General features: G+C 43.3%; 1 protein-coding gene across 1 annotated transcript; it reads right to left on the bottom strand.

Annotated features, from left to right (window-relative positions):
* Window positions 1-7,138: 7,138 nt before the first annotated feature.
* Window positions 7,139-13,915, bottom strand: VMA21 (vacuolar ATPase assembly factor VMA21). Its single transcript, XM_007452127.1, has 3 exons — window positions 13,863-13,915; window positions 7,850-7,959; window positions 7,139-7,281 (listed from the first exon to the last, which is right to left on the bottom strand). The coding sequence occupies exons 1-3, from the start codon at window positions 13,913-13,915 to the stop codon at window positions 7,139-7,141; spliced, it is 306 nt and encodes a 101-aa protein (XP_007452189.1).
* Between the last annotated feature and the right edge of the window lie 6,553 nt (window positions 13,916-20,468).

Raw genomic sequence — 20,468 nt, 5'->3', positions numbered from 1 at the left:
AAGTCCTCTGGAAGATGGTCCTGCCCCAGGCCCTGCCCTGTCCTGACCCCCAAGTGCATGCCTCTCACACCTCCATTCATATCTATGTGTATGTCCATACCCACAGCCATATCCGTATCCACGCCCGCAGCCATATCCGAATCGACTGTACATATACGTGTATACACTGCACATTGCCTCATCCAGTTAGCAAATCAGTTGAGCCCTGCAGCAAACATTGCTGGGAGCCTTACCAGCATCTAACCCCTCCCCCAGGGGTGGGCACTGAGTGGCCTGAGTTAACCAGTATAACCCCCAAGTGATTGGTTTGGGACTGGGCACTTGTCCAGGCATAAACCCACCAATGCCTGGCACTGCGTGGCCAAAGTGATTGTTTCACTGGTGGGCACATAAACTGAGTTACTCCGGAGTAAAAAGCCCAGGGGGGTTGTTCGGTGGTTGGATGACTGTGGTGTGCTGATGAAGCCCAGGAATGGCTGCAGTCATTTTGTCCTCATGAGGGAAGGAAGCCTGAGGATGTTACCAACACACTGAGAAGGACATGCAGAGAGAATCGCGGAGAAATGGAGCAGGCACCCTAATTAACTGTGCCAATGGCTTAGCCCCATCTCTGGCCTTTTGCATCATTTGAACAGCATTTTCTGTTACTTGGCAGTTAACCAAGAACATCCTTATATTAAAACCAGTGCTAGGCCCTGGGGATTCAGTGGTGAATAAGACAGTGCCTACTCTCCTGAGCTTATGCTTTCATGGAGGGAGGCAGATAATAAACAAATAAGATCATTTCAATCAATGTTCTGTTATGAGAGTGATGTGGGACTTGCGACTTTCGATTAGGACGCCTCTCTGGGGAGGTGACTTGAGAGTTGAGACCTGAAGGCTGAGAAGGAGCCAGGGGAGAGGGAAGATCTGAGAGGGAAGAGCCCACGCAAAGCTGTGCGGTGGGAGTGGTCATGGGAGATCTGTGGAAGGGAAAGCAGGGTGCCCAATGCTGAGCAAGGGGGAGCAAATGAAACAGAGGGAGGAGGCCTCGCTTGTAGGCTGTGCGTGGAGCCGGGATATCACTCTGAGGGAGACTGGGAGCTATTTGGAGGATTTTGAGCACAGGTATGGCATGCCCCATAGATTGTTGTTTTTTGTTGTTGTTGTTGTTGTTGTTTTTGCGGTACGCGGGCCTCTCACTGCTGTGGCCTCTCCCGTTGCGGAGCACAGGCTCCGGACGCGCAGGCTCAGCGGCCATGGCTCACGGGCCCAGCCGCTCCGCGGCGTGTGATATCTTCCCGGACCGGGGCACGAACCCGCGTCCCCTGCATCGGCAGGCGGACTGTCAACCAGTGCGCCACCAGGGAAGCCCTCGATCGAAGATTTTTAAAGGAAGAAACCTTCTAGCTGCTTTGTGGCAAAATGACTACAGTTAGAGGAGTGAAGCTGGTCCAGACCCAGGCAGTAGCAGGGAAGATGGTGAGAAGCAGAAAGATACAGGGATTTTCATCTCTAGCATGCATTCCCTCAGGGCAGCCCGATGCTCCTTTGAAGGGACGCATCAAGTGAGTCACCAGGATGTGAGCTGCTCTCCACCCAAATCCTGTATTTTCTAAGAGGATTAACCTAAATGCATCTTTAATGGGCAAAACAGCAGGGTGTGCGTGAAATGAAGTGGAAAGATGTCAGCAATGCGAGGAAAAATATTTGGGGGCAGGGGAGTCATATTATTATTACTGTGCAGACCAAATTCACTTGAACTCCTGGGTTAGGTTTCGCCTCTCTCCGAAGACCACAGCGGTGAGGATTCCAAATAAGGTGAAGGCATCAGAGGAGGAGCAGTGGCCATTTCTTGGCATACCTAAGCTGTCTCCAAGTGGGCTGTTTCCTGTACTAGTTTTCAGTTAACATAATTCATTAGTAGTGAAGCAAAGTCAATATGGATGGTCAAGGAGCCCGTAAATTCTGATTTTAAACTAAACCTTCAATATAGCATTACACAGGATTCTACCTTTGCCTAATGAAGTGCCTGCCATCTCAGGCCTGCTTTATACAAACATCTTCAAGTCCAGCATTAAAAATATCCATGTATAATTCTCCATCTCTAGCAGTGGTTCTCAAACCGGCTGCATCCGAGCACAACCTGTTATAAATATGTATTTCCAGGCCCCACCGCCCCGAGGTTCTGACTCAGGTTTGGGTTAGGTCTGGGCACTAAATCCCACAAGGTGACTCCAGTGGTTTCTGCATTGTCATTACCTGTCTCCTGAGTTCCCTGGACATTTTACAATCTGTACTTTTGTATATAAATACAATTGTACGTAACCTGTACATTTTGATACTAAGATGTCTCAAATCTTTCTTTGGAGTAGATATTATTTATTAATGAGAACTAGCTGGAACCCTCCAAAGTGCAGCAGGGAGCTGGAATGAGTACAGCTGACCCTTGAACCAGCGGGGATTAGGGACACCGACCCTCCCCACAGTGGGAAATCCTCTAACTCCACACTCCCCATCTGCGGTTCCCCATCTGCAGCTTCAACCGACCAGATTGTGTAGCACTGCAGTATTCACTACTGAGAAAATCCGTGAATAAGTGGACCCACGCAGTTCAAACCTGTGTTGTTCAAGGGTCAACTGTACAATCCACAAGTGGCCTAGAGGGCAGAGGAAACAGGGCACTGGCATGAGGGAGTGGTGTGCTGGACATTGCCAGGAACTGACTATCCCTGTCTTTAATTAGCCGCAGATATTCCCCACCGTCACTCCTTCAGTGGTATTTGAAGCCCATTCGCCCCCAAATGATTTTTTTTTTTTAAGGCACAAGGCAAGGAGCTGCTTTCTTTTCCCCACTGCTACCTACACCAATTCTGACAGGCCCTGCACAGCCCTTCCAGTCTCAGCATCCCTCACAGCCCCCATCCATTTGAGCATCTCTGGCCTACATTTACATTTACTGCATAAAAGCTTCCCCTTGACAGCTCTATTCATATTCTATACAGTATAAACACAGAGGCAAACAAATGTAAAAAAAAAATGAAGAGGTTAATAAACAACTATTAATTTAATCAGGAGACATCAAAGTGTAATTACGAACATTTTAATGACAACAGACGGTAAATTTATACAAGTTACAGGTTAGAACATAATGAATACAAACTCCATCCAGATAAGTTAGAAAAACATCACTCACAAAAGTAAATCTGATTCAAGTGGGTAAAGAACTCAAGCCCCCCATTTTGATAATTACACGCAGCTTTCAAGGTAGCGCATCTAAAATCTGCCCCTTGTCAGGGCGCTATTCAAGACTACAGCATATTCAGTGACTCTAGCGACTTCAAAGATTCTAACACTTTTAGCATCAAGGTCAAGAGAAATCTCATAACAGGTTCACGATGCAAAAAAAACGAGAAAATGTGAACGTTTTCTGCAAACTGTAAGGTGCTGTGCAGATGTTAGCTATTGCTATTATTACCGTTCAGTGAGATTTCACTGAACTTGAGAAAAAGGAAGACTAGTCTGTAACTGACAAATATGACCTATAGAACATCTTCAAAGGAACGCAGATATTACTTTCAAGCACACGTAGCAACAAAACAGGCAAGGAAAGTGCGGCCAGGAGTGATGTTAGGTTGAGGAATTCCAGAGTACTTTAATGAATATATAAAGGCTTAATCTGTTCACAGGTTACACGTAATATTTATCGTTAGGTTCCCAAAGTCCCTGAAAATAATTTATTTTCTCAGGTGACCCTTCCCCCTACAAAAAGGAAAAAGAAATCTTGTCGAGTTGTTGAGTGTGCTGCTTCAGGCCAGCTCTTGCAAACACTATCTTAAATGGAAGAGCAGAGGCTGCGTGAATCAACTTGTACCACAGGCAAACCATTTATAAAACGGCCTACCAACAATGTACAGCTTCACTTGAGCACAAATAAAACAATAAACATGAACTTGTCTGGAGACAAGAAATATACGCTAGATGCATTTAAGACAGGATATAAATTCTCTGCCTCATGTACCTTCAGCTTTCATCTTTCCTTGGGTACACCCTACCTGTTTAACTGTTTTTACTGGTCTCCTTGGGTACTCTAGCTGTATATATAAAATTTATACGAAAACAGAAAGTAAGCACCAAACAAGTCAAGCAGTTGCTTTCTGGGCAAAGCTGATGAGACCTTTATGATGAAAATAATCTTACAGTATATTTCTGTTAGATTCCCATGAAACGCAGGGTTTTTTTTTTTCTTTTTTATGGAGGGTTGCAATTTCTTCAGCAATTCAAAACTGAATTCTGCTGTCACATGTAAAATGGTATCCACTTGAAGAGCTAATGACATCAGATGCATTCTACAGCAGACTTTTCATTTTTTAGCACAATGAGAATAAAGATTATATTCTGGGGGGCAACATGGGAGGTGAGGTGAATAGGTCACGTGATAAATCAGTAGAGCCTGTACTGACGCTTCAAGTTACACTCCCTAATTGAGGCTATTCTTACAATCAGTTTTCAAACAACAGTGAACATATTCCTACCTTGTAACATTTATATAAGGGCTCAATTGTAGCTTTCCTTTCTATACATCCGGAAGTATATACATTGTACAAGAGGAAATCACTGAGACATCTTGAAAAATAAATCTATTTGTCAAATACCATGTTATTTCAACAGCAGCAAACTACTCAGTTAACAGTTAAAACCCTAAGAAAATATTAACTGGTGTGAAAACAAGTCTATATTGTAATAACCCCAAACATCAACCTTAGCATCCGATTCTGACTTTCAAATGCTGGGTACATTTTCCAAGAGGAAATTACATCTGCTTTTGCATGAATCCCCGGTTTAAATACTTGCAGAAACACACCCATGTTATCTACTCAGCAAATGTCTGAAATCAAACAAAACAATCCAACACAGGACATTAACGTTTTACAAATAGCATAAGATCCCAAAAGTACAAGAAAAGCCTTGACATTATAGAAAAAGAAATTAGGTGGACAAATTTTAGTACAACAAAGCATCTAAAGAGGGGACCATCTAGAAATCTACCATACAGTACACTAGACTCAATCTGGAGTATCCTACAATTCCATATTAAATCTGTAGAATTTTATACCAAAACTGTAGTCTTTTTAAGAAAACATTTTACATTTAGAATAACTACTTAAGACATTTAAACTGTAGATAACATTTAACTATAAGCAAGAATAAATTATAGTCCTACAATAATCTTTTATTTCTTCTCAACAGTTAAATAAACACAAATGCCTTCTTTGCTTTTATGCCTAACTACCTCTCTACTCCTTTAGTCCAGTTCCACAACATCAAAAGTAGGGGTGAACAAACAAAATCAGTAATGGCAAACACTCACAGCAAGGGCCATTGTATTAGGGATTATCAATGACAGGAAATTTGTACAATGAAATATGTAGTTAAAAGAGTAACCTACTAGAGAATGGACTTGAGGATATGGGGAGGGGGAAGGGTAAGCTGGGACAAAGCGAGAGAGTGGCATGGACATATATACACTACCAAACGTAAAATAGCTAGCTAGTGGGAAGCAGCCGCATAGCACAGGGAGATCAGCTCTGTGCTTTGTGACCACCTAGAGGGGTGGGATAGGGAGGGTGGGAGGGAGGGAGACGCAAGAGGGAGGAGATACGGGAACATATGTATATGTATAGCTGATTCACTTTGTTATAGAGCAGAAACTAACACACCATTGTAAAGCAATTATACTCCAATAAAGATGTTAAAAAAAGACTCAATAAATGAAAGCTATTACTATTTAAAAAAAAAAAAAGTAAAGGTAGAATGTGCTTTTTAAGAAAACGGCCAATAATCACTCATCTGAAAAAATGCAAATAGCCGCCAGGTAAAATCGGCAGAATTTGAACCTAAACCAGAGTTTTAGTGTGTAACAAACTAGCATTAAGAAATGCGCACAGGATGTAAACCAAAATAGTGGGTATTTCCAGGTGGCAACATTACAGGGAATTTAAATTTTCTTCCTGTTTTAATATGTACTTTTTTGGGGTGTGTTTTTAGATTGCACACAAGCAGTACCAAGTGGCTAGAAAGAACACAGACCAAGGATACGAACGTAAAACCACAGGGTCTTTTTCTATCAGAAAGGACCTCAAGGATTATCTAACTTAGATACATTATCTATTGATGTATCTGGGATATAACTGCACTGATTTAAAAGACTAGAGTAGAAATTCCAAGAATACCTCCTGGATGATAAAAATAACCTATTTTCAGGATTGTTTACACTCCCTAAGTATGCAAAAATGAACACATTTAAATGTAAATTCACTCATATACATTATTAAAAAGCAGGAAAAACAAATTTAAAGGGAGTTTACACAATCTTGTAATTAAAGAGTAAGTTCATTGTTGAATGACCAGAGCAAAGCAGATCTTTACAGAGTTTGTCTGAAAGCAGGAGGCTGGCCTGAAAGGGGCCTTTAGGGAGTAGGCTGGGTGCCTAGGCAGGTAGCTCTCTTTGCTTTGCTGTCTGCATTCTTCAATAAACCCAGTCCTTTTACATGAATGGGTGTGATTCAGCCTAGTTTCCCCATGAAATAATGTAATGAAAGATTTCTATTGACGAGGGATTACACTTTATGCAAAATTTCTCAGTGACATTCAGATTAACCCCAGTGTCCACAATTTAAGCAATTTCCAATACGCATTTACAACCCAAAACCCAATGACGTGGTATTTTCATGATAGTTAGGAAAAGTGTTCCAGCGAAAAATAAAGTTTAGATTTGCTCCACTATGTACATCTGAATATATCCAGAGGAGTAAAACTCAAAGCCAACCAAAAGACGAAATGCTATAAAATATTGTTTTGTTGTAAGATAATCAAATTCTTCCCAGAATAATGTGTAACTAATTTCACAGACTTATTTGTAACCAATTTAACTTTTCCAAATTCTCATTTGCAAATGAGAGGCTCATACAGTTAAAACTGATGATACAAACCACTGTTTTAGAAGGATCAAAATTTACACTAGTCAAACGTGATTCCATAAGATTGATGTTCTTTCAACTTATTAAAATCATTTACCACTTACCATAAAATCATTTACCCCAGACAGATTTACCATTAAAAAAAATCAATTTAATGCTATCAAAAGGTGATGTTCACTTTAATCCTGTTTGCCTTCACGCCACTGCCTTGAGCCTTCATTCCAGGCCACGTAAACAAAGAGGGCGAGCACCACGTGGACGGCGACCACTGCAACAATAGCAGCATAAAAATAGCTGTCCCTATTGGACATCCCAAAGGCGCCTATCGAGAGAAAAAAGTTTCCATTTTATTCCAAAATGTATCAAAATACAAAAAACAAAGCACACTAATTTTTAGTAGCTATATATTTAACTAGTCAGACAATTAAAAAGGAATGATTTGCATGGTGATAAATCAAGTATTCACTTAAAGATTTGAATACATTCTACACAAGAAGAACATTACGCTGAATGAAAACCACAACTGATCACTTCATCTAAGGACTCTGACATTAAAAAAGGGAGCTTTATTTTCTCTTCCGTCCAATGTCTTCCACCAAAGGTACATTCCCCCAAATTCCTCCTCCCATGTCAGGCTACTCTTGCTCTCAAAGGGCTGTTAAAAGAAAGGATCTGCAAGCTATTCCACAGAAAACCATAAGCAAGTATGATGTCAAACTGAAATAACCAAGTGATGAAAAAGTTCATTTCATGCAACGTGACTTTTGAAAAGCAAAACAGAAGAGGAAAAATTAAGGATACCCAGTTTAAAGCTATAAAGAAATCATAAAAGCACAGAATCTCAAATATAGTCAAGGGGGAAAATGTCTTATTTTATGGTCTAGGGTTACCTTCAAAAACATAAGATTTAGTCGTGAAATATAACCCAATAGGTACAGTGATCATTAACGCTGTGAAGAACAGGAGCGTCTTCAGAGTGGATGCTAATGAACTTTCATTTCTGGAATAAAGTAAACAAAGAGAAAATCAGAGCCTGCACAGTCATTTCCAACTATTCTTGTGTCCATAAATGCTATAAATACCCACAGAAAAGATGCTGGGAACACTGCCCCTGCCTTGAAAGCAGTGGCGAGAGGAAGAAGGGGCAGTGCCAGGGACTCAAAATTAGAAGATCCTAGAAATCCAGCAGCAGACCCAGTGTGAAAGGAAGTATAAAGTACAAAAAAGTGGTTTGTTATCTCCCAAGTGCTATGCAAATGTACACGATTTACAGAATTCACAATGGAGGTAGCAAGGGAGAAGATACACCGAAAACAACTAATGAACGTCCCTTCACAAAGCATCCTATCAGTGGCTAGCTGAATACAGTACAGACAAGGTTTGAGAATCTCCAAAGAAATAGGAGCCTAGAACAATCTGAATGCAGCTGAAGGAAACTTACTCAAATTTCTTTGTAATTAAGTAGCTAGAGTACAACTTAGACGGCCTTCACACATGGATGCATTAAAAGTTTGATATCAAAACACTTTTTGTTTAGTGAATTCTATTCTTCCAGACTATTTTAAAATCAATGGAAATATTGCAATGGGAAGTTTTGTTCCAGAATACAATAAAATGATTCTGAAGAAAGCAATTAAGCTTTTAAAATTATATGCTTAAAGGAAAACAAGTCAGATAAACTGTTACTTAAAACATTAGCAATGGAAAGATTATAGCCACACCCGCTTGTCTATGCATCACCTAAGACTTCATGGAGCTCCAGAGGCAGAGCTTAGTGGTGGCGCCAGACCACATGGCCCTCAAAACCTAAAATATTTACTATCTGGCCCCTTCCAGAAAAACTTCACCAACCCCTGATGTATACTATTCCAATTATGTTAAAAATGTGTGCACATGAAAAAGGACTCCAGATTAATACACAATAATAAAGTTATTTCCCCACTTTCCAATATTCCTTAACGTTGTTTTACTGATAAGTAGATATACGTCAGCATTTGTCCTAATGCACTGTCACAAATGGGCAACTACTGACAGTGAAGCGCAGTAAGCTTCCAGCAACCCTGGACACACACATACCTCATACATACCACCTCATACATTACGTTTAAAAGCAGTAGGCCCTACAGCTTTTAACCTTTAGATGAAGTCTTTTTTTCCTTAAATCTAACCATCCTCACACTACCTTGTCAGAGAGGAAGAAATTTTCCTCTACCCTCCTGGGTTCTTCTGGCTGTTCTAAGAATTAAATTGACATGAGACATATTAACAGGAGAAAAATCAAACAAAGTTGAGTAACATGTATACGTGGAAGAGATCCAGGAGAACGGAGTAACTCGCCAAAATGGCCGAAACTCTTGCCTTAAATACCATCTTCAGCTAAAGACAAAAGAGGATGTTGCGGGTAGGGGTTGGGGACTTCAAAGGGGAAGGCGGCAATTCACATGAAGATGGCAAAGTAAACGTTTCGTAAACAAGTGTTTGCTAGGCCATGCAGAGTCTATGGGACACAGAGTGGACACCAGTCTCTATGCCCCATTTCCCCCACACCTGGCCCATACTCTTTGCAGGTATCTCTGGTGATAGCTCTCTTCCAGGAACAGGCCCTCTATCTAAATTTTTTTAGGCAATTAAGGGGAAGGTCAAAGTTTCTTCCTGGGTCTTTTGGGCCTTGACTGTTTTCAGTTTGAAATAATCTGCATACCAAAGAGACATTTCGGGGTGGCAAGTGTCGCTCCCCTACAACCTTAACACACGTCTAACTTTATGCTCAGAGTCAACACTTGAACTTAACCCTTTCTGGTAATACTCAGCAAGAGGTTCCAGTTTTTATCTATATCTCTAGAAAGAATACAGCCCAGCCTTCAAGGTCCCCCCAGGATAACCTCTCTTCTAGGCACCTTTCCTGATTATGCCAGCTGGAACAATTCATCGCTCTGGGATCCAACCACACTTAGTTCATGCCTGTTGTTACAGCACTTAACATGATAGCTTGTGTCCTAGACAGTCCTGCACATTCGTCTGTACCCCTAGACAATCCAGGCAAAGGAGTTCTTATAATTGTGTATACCATTACAGGAGAGGCTTCTGGCAGGCCACAAAGGAAGGGAACATTTCACGTTTATACCAGTGGTCTACAAACTCTTTTGACTGTGCAATCCATCATTAAATAAAAGTTTTGAGCACATACCCCCATACAGGCATAATGATTTTTAAAATAAATTATCTATACACATATTACTCATGCATTATTTAAAATGTAAAACACATGCAAAAACAGACACTAAAAGGGATAAGGTTAGAAAAATTTTAATTTATGTAGAAATTCTACTATTTTCTTTCCATACTTCAATGAATCATCTTTTAATACATACCACTTTGGTGATCGCTGAGCTATACATTCTCATCTAACATACATAAGCTCCCTTACACTGTTTCCTAACAGAAAAATTTTAGAAAAACTTATTGCATAATCTTTATGAATAATATGAGTGTCTGCAGGAGTTCTATATAAAAAATACAAAAAGTCATATCCAAAGAAAACAAAAACACTAATTTGAAAAGATACTTGCACCCCAATGTTCGCAGCAGCATTATTTACAATTACCAAGATACAGAAGCAACCTAAGTATCCATCAACAGATGAGTGGACAAAGGAGATACGATATATATATGTATACACACAGACACAAACATATCAATACATACGTATAATAGAACACTACTCAGCCATAAAGAACAAAATTTTGCCATTTGCAGCAACGTGGATGGACTTGAAAGGCATTATGCTAAGTGAAGTAAGTCAGAGACTGTATGATATCACTTACACATGGAATCTAAAAACTACAACACACTAGTGAAAATAACAAAAAAGCAGCAGATTCACAGATATACAGAACAAAGCAGTGGTTACCAGTGGGTAGGGTGGGAGGCGCAATACAGGGGAAGGGGAGTGGGAGGTACAAACTATTGTGTAGATAGGCTACAAGGATGTATTGTACAACACGGGGAATGTAGCCAAATATTTTGTAATAACTATGTATGGAGTGTAACTCTTTAAAAATTGTATAAAAAATACATACATACATACATAAAGTCAGTATTTGGCCAATTCTTTTGCGGCCCCCAACAAAAAACTTGACCTTCATGGTGTTTCTTTGGGGAGTTAAAGTATATGCTTTTCGTATGGATGTCAAGGGGGGAAAACTGCGGTGGGGTGGGGATGGTGGCGTGCAGATGGTGGTGTGCTGAATTGGGCGATTGGGATTGACATATATACACTGATGTGTATAAAATTGATGACTAATAAGAACCTGCAGTATAAAAAAAGAAACAAACAAACAAAAACAACTAATACTAAACTTTCTTTGGGTTATTTGAACGGAAATATGTTAATATAAATGTTTCAGACATTACATGAAATTTCTAAAAATCTTGTATGTTCTTGTATAACGTTATAAGTCATAATTCTAGTTATTACTTTAAAATGTATATCTCAAAGGTAACTAAATTTCCTTGCCAATTGTATTATTATGAACTTTCATCAAATCTTTAACCATGGTCATTTTTAAGTCTTTTGTCACTTACAGACAGTTCTGGGTGTATTCTGATGCTTTTGCAAAAATGTTCCTATAGAAGGGTTTCATCTTCAAGGAATTCATGGAAAAGACTGACAAGTACAGGTTTCTGGTAACTGACTATACTGCTGAACTGAATGGATAAGCATTTTCAGAACTCTAATGGAAAACTGATGAATTCATAAAAGTGCCAACAAAAGATCAAGATGAAAAAAAATTAATTATATCGGACTGAGTGAATTGATGAGGATGATTATAATTTTTGTGACTTTCTGTTTGAATAAAAAAAAATCCCACAAGGACTCAGGGGCAAAAAATATACAAATCAATTTTCACTGCAAAGTAAAGGAGCTGTTACAGTGGAGGATTCCTGGACTGAATGTCAATATTATGACATAGTGTGAGTGTGTTTCGTGTTTGGTAATTGCAATCATTGTTGCTTTTGTTGTGGTCACCCATTTACAATGCCTGGTGTTAGTTTATTTATCTCTTGTAAAAATAAAATACAGTGTGTGTGTGTGTGTGTGTGTGTGTGTGTGTGAGAGAGAGAGAGAGAGAAAAAATACTTAAAAAAATAAACAAATAAAATAAAGTATGTGATTTTGGTGTGCAAAATTCAGATCGTCTAACCTGATAAAGAAACAAAGCTTGAGAATCTAGAGAAAGGGAAGGTTAACCGGTTCTCCTGTTCTTTAGATCATCTCTTGAATATCTATTATCTGGCCTGGCTTTGAGAAAAGTTTACTATTGAAAAGATGATATAATACCATAAAAATGTTTTAAAGCACACAAAATCACTTATGATCCCACCACACAAACAGAATCTTTTCTGCATGTTAATTTCTAGCCCCACGCACTCTACACATAGCGTATCTTAACAATTTGTAGCTTATCTCCAACTCCTTCTCACCTCAATCTTCACCTTAAGCTCCAAAAATTTGACTTTCAATCTCACAAATATAGGACTAAGTACAAAGTTAAGCACACAAACTTCTGAAAACTAGTTTTCAAACTTCCTCTAGTGTTTATAGGACATTTTCTCCTTGCCAGCTTGGGTATAACCGGTGATTTATTCTAAAACAAAGCTACTGATGTCATTTAACTGATTTCTCCTATGTGTCTCTGATCGGGTGTTACTGAGACTTGTTAGAAATGAATGAGAACATTCAGAATTAGAACTGGCCTCACACAAAACAAATAATTCAGGATGAACCTTACTGTGTCCCCACTCTTAAAACCATCTAGAGTTTACCCACTTCATATAAACTTCTGCAGCAAACACTAAGCAGGTAGAGCTTACCATGTTCCCTTTTATGGCGAGCAAGACTTCCACTGCAAGTAGATTTCACTGCAAATTCCATTAGGAAACACTAGCATCAATCTAGGAGGGCTATACTGTATTCTAAGTGTACTTAATAAAAAATACCTGTTGGTAGCGTCACTACTAAACAGTAATTAAAAAAAAAATAAACACCTACATTGCCATTGTGAGAGTGAAAAAGACCACGGGGCTCCAAAAATCACGGGCTTTGGAGTCAGTGGGCTTGGACAACTGCCAGCTTCAACACTTATTAATTGTGTGACCTAACCGTGTGATCTTGGGCAAGTCACTTATTCTGAGTCAACTTCATCGTTTTTAAAAATCAGGAAACTAAGCACTTTCTTAATTCTGATAATGTATGTATAACAAAGCACCGAAGCTGAGCCTGGCACACACTGAATGGCGGCTAAACCCCTCCCCATCCTCTTGCCTCGTGAGAGATCAAGAACCACCCGCTCTCTCCTCAGGTTCCCTCTACTTGGCCACCAGCCCCCATCCGACTGACTCCCCAAGCGAAGAAGACTCAAATCAGGGAGAGCCCTTCCTCCCTTCCATTCGTTCATGCGTACAACAAACATTTATTAAGCCCCGACGATGCAGGCCCTGTAGGGGACACGGAGATGGAGAAGGCCAGGTTCCTGTCCTCAGGGAGCTCACCCTGCAGTGGGGAAAAAGACTGCAGACAGCAAGATCGCAATACAGACAACAGCGAGAAGTGGTGCTAGGCCAGAAACAGGAGCTGAAAGCCCCCCGACCTATCCCCCAAGACCCCGGGCCCCTTGCCCCCGAGCGAAGGGTAGGGGCTGGGCGTGCAGACGCTGCAGGTCCCAACCCACTTCCCCTCTCTCCTCTAGCCCGCAGCTCCGGCCCCGAGGGTCCAGACCTCAAGCCCACCCACCGCAGGTCAGCCCGGTCGGCCCAGGCCTTCCCTCCTGCCCCGCTCCCGGCCAGGGACGGTCCGCCTCGTGCTCGAGGCCCCCGCCCGACCCCGACCCTGCTCCGGACTACCTGAAGTCGCACGGCTGCAGCGCGTTCAGAGCCGCTTTATCAAAACGCTCCATGGCGTCGCCACGCCCGCAGCAGGCGCTCACAGGCGGGCTGGCCTCGGCGTCCGCGCTTAATCGGCTCCGCGGGAGACCGGTCGAAGCAGACCGCGCCGGAAGTGCCGGCGAGCGCCGGGCGTTGGGCCGCAGCGCGCAGGCGCGGCGCGCCGTGGTGACGCGGTCGCGAGCGTTCACGTGACTTACCGGCAGGGGCTGCGGGGCGTGCGCCCTGCCAAGAGAGGCCTGCGCTCCCGGAGCAGGCCGGGCGAGTACCCCAGCCACTCCACGTTGAGCCGGGACTTGCCTCGCAGCATGGTCCTCCGGAGAGGGCGGTGCTGCGGCCGCCCCCTGAGCGCGCGCGAGCACTTCTCGTCCCCGTTCCGGCCCCTGTCGCCGAGCTGTGGTTGCGAGGCGACTGGAACAGATGATCTGCGAGGAAGGAAGACCAGGCAGACGACTGGGGTGCTAGGCAACCAAGCAGTTTCCGACGACAACAACACAAAAAAGTAGTGCACATTATTCCCCAGTCCTTGAGTAAATGCCTCATTAATTATTGCCCCCAGTGAAAGTCCAGCTGTGGGAAGCTGGGAGGAGTTAGTTTAACACTCACCGAGTCCGTAAAGCTAGGGAATGTCAGAGCTGAAAGAGCCCTGGCTGAGAGAGACTGTTCCAGGCCAGACGCTGGTGATCCCAGCTTCCACTTAAAGTTAAAAACATTTTGCAGCTGCTCAGAAAGCTGCCAATGAGACAACAGGGACTCAAATAGTAAGGGACAGATGGGCCTCCCGGGCTGCGCAACCCGAGAGATATATAAACGAAAAGGGTGCGTAAGCCTAGGGTCAGGCTTGACAAAATTAGGTTGCCACTGGCTGCTAATAAGAGGACAGCCCCTTACATGGTCAACACCTGGAAAGGGCCGCTGACTGCACATCTATTTTCTGCACCACATGGATTCAAAGACCACATCTGAGATCATGACTAAACCAGCAGCTTAGAGCGGTGTTAGGGGCCTCGGACCGGAGAGCAGGAAGCCCGGGTCTGAGTTCAAATTACTAAATTTGTAATCCCTCACCGGTCCTCACCTAGACCCTTGGGGGTATAAGAACCACCTAATGCCAGAACTAGAGCAGAATTAGAATCTAAGCTCATGGGTCAGCAAACTGGTCAGACGGCCAAATATCTACAGCCTGCCTGCCACCTGTTTTTCTACAGCACGCGAGTTAAGAAAGGTTTTTCTGTTTTCAAATGGTTAAAAAAAATCAAAAGAAGAATAACATTTCGTCACACGAGAAAACTACATGAAATTCAGATTTCAGTGTCCATAAATAAAATTTCATTGGAACTCAGCCATGCTCATTCTTTTGTATGGCCTATGGCTGCTTTTTGCTACAATGGCAGCATTGTGTAGTTGTTTGTGACAGAGACTGTATGGGCCACAAAGCCTAAAGTATTTACTATCTGGCCCTTCCCAGGAAATTGTGAGGACCACTGCTCTAGCTAATCACCTTGTGATGAGGCCCTTGAACCCCTAGGGAGCCATAAATGTAGTAAAGGAGGTTCTGACAATTTTTAATATTTTTAGAAACCTAATGAATTGAATGTATTTACTTGCCATAAGGGATCAATAGCTACTTAAAAACATCACCTTCCTTTGATTTTTGGCACTAATTATATCACACTGATGAGGTAATCCTGGTTATCTCATGGGAAAATACCCAAATTATTACTAAACTAAAATAAACTCTACTATACTTGGCCAACTAAATGTTTTTAAACATAGAATGAACACAAGAGGGAGGGATCTTTGCTTTTTGACTTTGTGTATCTCCAATGACTAGAGAAGGGCCTGGCATATAGTAGGTACTCAATAAATATCTGTTAAATAAATGGAGTCCATGAAAGGACAAAGAGCAAAGGGATTCTTGGTAGTGAAAAGATGGGGAACCACTGATGTATTAGCTTGCTAGGGCTGCCATAACAACATACCACAAAGTGAGCGGCTTAAACAACAGACATTTATTGTCACATAGTTCTGGAGGATAGAAGTCTGAGATCAAGGTGGCAGCAAGTGTGGTTCTTTCTGAGGGTGATGAAGGCGAATCTGTTCTGTGCCTCTCCCCTAGCTTCTGGTGGTTTGCTGGCAATGTTTGGTGAGCCTTGTTTTGTAGGAGCATCCCCCTGATGTCTGTATTTCTCTTCACATGGTGTTCTCCCTGTGTCTGTATCTGTATCCAAAGTTTTCCTTTTTATAAGGACACCAGTCATATTGGATTAGGGACCCCCCCAACCTACTCCAGTATGACCTTATCTTAACCAATTACAACTACAATGACCCTATTTCCAAGTAAGGTCACATTCTGAGGTACTGGGGGTTAGGAATTTGACATATGAACTTGGGATGGAGGGGGGCACACAATTCAGCCCATAGCAGTATTCTAAACTCTTCCTTGTACAGATGAGGAAACTGGTCTGGAAGGGACTTTTCAGGAGTCACACATATATCTAGTAGCTCAATTCTTGCCTCCTAGGATGGCACTTTAGCAGCCTCTGGGACAGTTGTGTGATAACTCAATCAAGAACCATTCATAAATGAGATTTGAGGGGGGACAAAATGCCTGGCTAATCTTATTTGCATATCAGTGTTTCATATAAACTAAACCTCTGTACCTCTTTTTCTTGCTGAGTTCTACACTCTACCAGGATTTACTGTGAGCTCACCTCACAGTAAATGGAGAGAGAACTTTCAGCATAAACTCAGAAACTGTAAGAGAAATACAGACATTAGCCAGTCCTGTGGCCCCTGAACAAAGTCCTGAAACCTCGGACCTGCAGCAGCTGCTAAAGAGCTGGAGGCCAGTGGAGCCCAAACAGAGCTGTCGCCATGGGAATGAAATGGCATGTCAAGGGGCGTGGTCATTACGGAGGCATCCGGAACTAGCACCTCAGGTCTTCCCCCTGTGAATCAGAAAATGATTCTCAAACTGAAAGAGCGCCAGTCAGGCCCTTTCATTTTAGTTGAGAAAAGTGAGAGCTAAAGTTGGGAAATGACGTGCTTCAAATCCACTGGATCAGTGATGGGATTAGAGAATTCATAGTTCCTAATTCTTCTAATAATTATTTTCCACTGTATCGTTTTATACTCTGTAGTATAAACCCAGTGACATGGAAAGTGTACACCCAAAGTACAGTTTTTTTGTTTGTTTTATTTTGTTTTTGACCGCACTGCGTGGCTTTGGGGATCTTAGTTCCCCCACCGGGGACGGAACCCCCATGTGGCAGTGAAAGCACGGAGTCCTAACCACTGGACCGCCAGGGAATTCCCGCAAAGTTCAATTTGACAACAATCCCCAATTTGCTTTACTGACTCAAAACCATAACACCCTCCCCCGCTCAAGTCCCCCTTTGGGTGGCCCGCGATAGGGTTGCAGAGGAACAGTCATACTTGAAACACCAACCCATACTTTCTGAAGGGATCTTTGCACAGCGTGGCGTCTTAAGAACTAAGCCGTGAAGAAAACAGAAATAAGCTCCACCCTACAGTTAACGAAACTCATTCAAAACATTTATATATAATACATTTGCTGGCTCCTTCGGCTCCCAGGTCAGGGCTGGCCGCACGTGGCCCCAAGATACCCACCTCTCTGGTGTGCTCTCCCCTCACCCCGACACAAAGACCTTGGACCACTTTGTAGGATATCCAAAACAGGCCGGTCATGGATCGGAACCTTCCATGTCCCCACCTGAAGTGACACTGCCCCCATTTCTGCCACCTCCCAAGTGCCATCTCTCCTTTCAGTATCCCCTGTGGCACTTCAGGCCTACGTGATAGTTTGCGATCTTGCTGTGGACAAGAAAATGCTGCCGGCTATCAAGCCATCAGCTGCTGTAGCCACCTCCACCTCTGAGCCCTGAGGGGCATTCAGGATGGAGAAAAACAGGATACTGGTCCTAGATAGTTAGGATGCATATCCAAGGAATGATTTCAATGAGCCTGGACCCTTGCATCTTCCCATACACAGAAAAGCACTAAATTAATTGAGATGTCTGGGTTTTGTGATTAACAGTAATCTTTTGATGTTCAACTACACTATTTTTTTTTTTAGCAAAACTTCCTACATATCCTGGCTCCTCCCTTACCTCATCTCTCTACTGCCTTGACCACGTGCCCTCAGTCAGAGCTGCACTGAGAATCCTGCTAGGCCCACCTCTCTGGCTTCCCCCCTCCCACCCTCTATCTGCTTCCCTGCTCCCTAAACTCTGCTCTGAGAATATTAAAGCCAGAAGAATAAGAATTTACAAGATCTGTTCCCAAAACAATTCCGCTAAGAGTCCTTAGAGTACAGAGTTGACCCAGAGCACTTGAAATATTTCAGGGCCAAGTTTCGTGCCTCCCCACGTGGCCTCCCACCCTCCAGGCTCTGAGCAACTCATTGTGTAAAGCCCCAGGGAATCTAGGTTTTCTTGCGAGGAATTATGTCCAGCACCCCCTTGTGGGGGACAAGTTGGTATTTCAGGCCTGAGGAAGCCAGAGGGGGTGAGAGAGGAACCAGCTTCCTGGAGAGGCCTGTCCAGGCGGGTCCATCCCTGGCCCTGTCAACCAAGAAGGCCAAAAGTTGCACCACAAAACCGCGGCTCTTTTGGAAATCCTGATTTGGAGAAGTTGTATGCTCAGTCCTCTGATTCCAGGTCAGGCTGAGATCTGACCGCAGGAGAAAGATAGTTAAAAGAACTTTTGCCTGGAAAGCTCTGCACTAAGAAGGCAGCCTGGCAGCAACCCACCACCCATTTTCCTTTAGGAGCGCCACCTTGACATTGGTGTCACATACTTTATCTGGACACGTGGCACTGGCATCTGGCTTTCCACCTGTCCTAGAGCCTGGCCAAGACAGCCACCATCCCTATCTTTCCTCTCAAAAAGGCCCTGAGCCCCACGAGACAAGTTAGAGCAAACATTGCCTCTGGAAAAGTGTGAGGCAATGGAGGCTCACACCACCACAAAAGAAATCCTTCCTAGAACTGCCGCCAAGTGGCCATTCAGCCTCTATTTCCCCTTCCAGAAACGAGGAGCTCAGTACTTCCCAAGACGGCCAAAATTTTTTTCTTGCCTCCATAGGTAGCCTGTGGATGGTGGCCTCCTATTAACCTTGCCAACATTTCTTGCTGACCACATTTCACTGCTGAAACACATTCATCTCACTGTCAACAAGGGCCTCAAATCATCTCTCTGCAGGTCTTCTCTTTCCTGTCCCAGGTGGATTTTTAGAGCCAAATGTGTGTCCTCACATTGGTCACTGTGGCGTCTCACCTCTGTGTCCACAAGGCCAACACACAAGAGCCAGTGGGGGAAACAACTGGGTTACAGTGGCAAGGACTAGACTTGACGCCAAGGACCTGGACTTGAATCTGGGTTCCTCTGTCGCTTCCTTACTGTGGGACCACCCACAAGTCGATATCCCTTTCTGGGCATTCGTTTACTTCATCTGGAGATGGTTTGTTATGAGGATCTGATGACCAAGCAGGTGTAGTAGTCACTGGATAAACTGCAAAGCCCTGATGTGGCACAGGAGGCAGAGAACTGGGCTGGGGGCAAAAAGAGCTGGGGGCCACGTGTGACTCTGTCTGCAACTCCTGTGTGCCCTTGAGCAAGTCTCTTCACTTTCCCATCGGTCAATGTCTGAACTAGATCTGGGTGGGACTAAAGGCATGTCCAGTTAGCTTTCCAGGATACGTGAAGAAAGGTGGCACTTGGAGATTCATCTGTTTCTTGAGAGCGTAAGTTCTTTTCTAAGAGCCAAGGCATCTCTTTGTTCCACGGACAGTTTTGTGATCTGCCGCCAGAGAAAGATTCCCAGGATGAAACACCGGATGCTGCTTCGAAGGAATGAGAGCAGAGAGTCAGTACAGTGGGTGGTAAGCCTCTGGCACACTGGTGTCACCTGAGGAACGGCTGCAGGAACAGGCCATGTAGCCTGAGGAAGGAAAGGACGGGAAGAGCTCTGTCTTCAGGTGTTTGAAGGGCTTTCACAGGGAAGGGAGATGAAATGAGTAGGGAGTACAGAGCGGAGCAGGTAGAGAAGTAGGTCCAAGGGCAGAAGCCACGGGGAGTTTGCTTCCTCTCATTCTCAAGAATCGCTTTCTACCTGTCAGACTATTAGAGCTTCTGCACGCAAGCATCTGCCCCCTTGGTGGGCTCGTCCCCTAGGATGGAGGTGGAAGCGGAGGGTGGATGCTCTTAGGTGACTAGTCCCTTCCTCCCCAGATCGGATGATTTTGTGTTGTCTGAGCCCATGGTGAGATCAGGCCTATTTTTTATAGCACCTACTACAGATTTGTGTACACAGTTGGGCTTAGCTGAATGAGTGAATGAATCTTTCTTTCTTCATGTAACAGGGAAGGCCTGTAATGGGGTGTTATCCTTGGCCCCTGACATTGGGGTAATGATGGCGTCCCACAGTAAAACATTTTTGTGTGTAAATATCACTTAAGTCTGCACAGTGGTTGTCAAACAGTGAGGCCCTGACAGAAGCCAGTGCACCGACCTGGAAACATTTTTATGGTAATCATTTCCCTA

The sequence above is a fragment of the Lipotes vexillifer genome, unplaced genomic scaffold (assembly GCF_000442215.2).
Source record: "Lipotes vexillifer unplaced genomic scaffold, Lipotes_vexillifer_v1.1 scaffold1081, whole genome shotgun sequence".
Lineage (NCBI taxonomy): Eukaryota > Metazoa > Chordata > Mammalia > Artiodactyla > Lipotidae > Lipotes > Lipotes vexillifer.
This window is presented reverse-complemented; position numbering and strand designations above follow the sequence as displayed.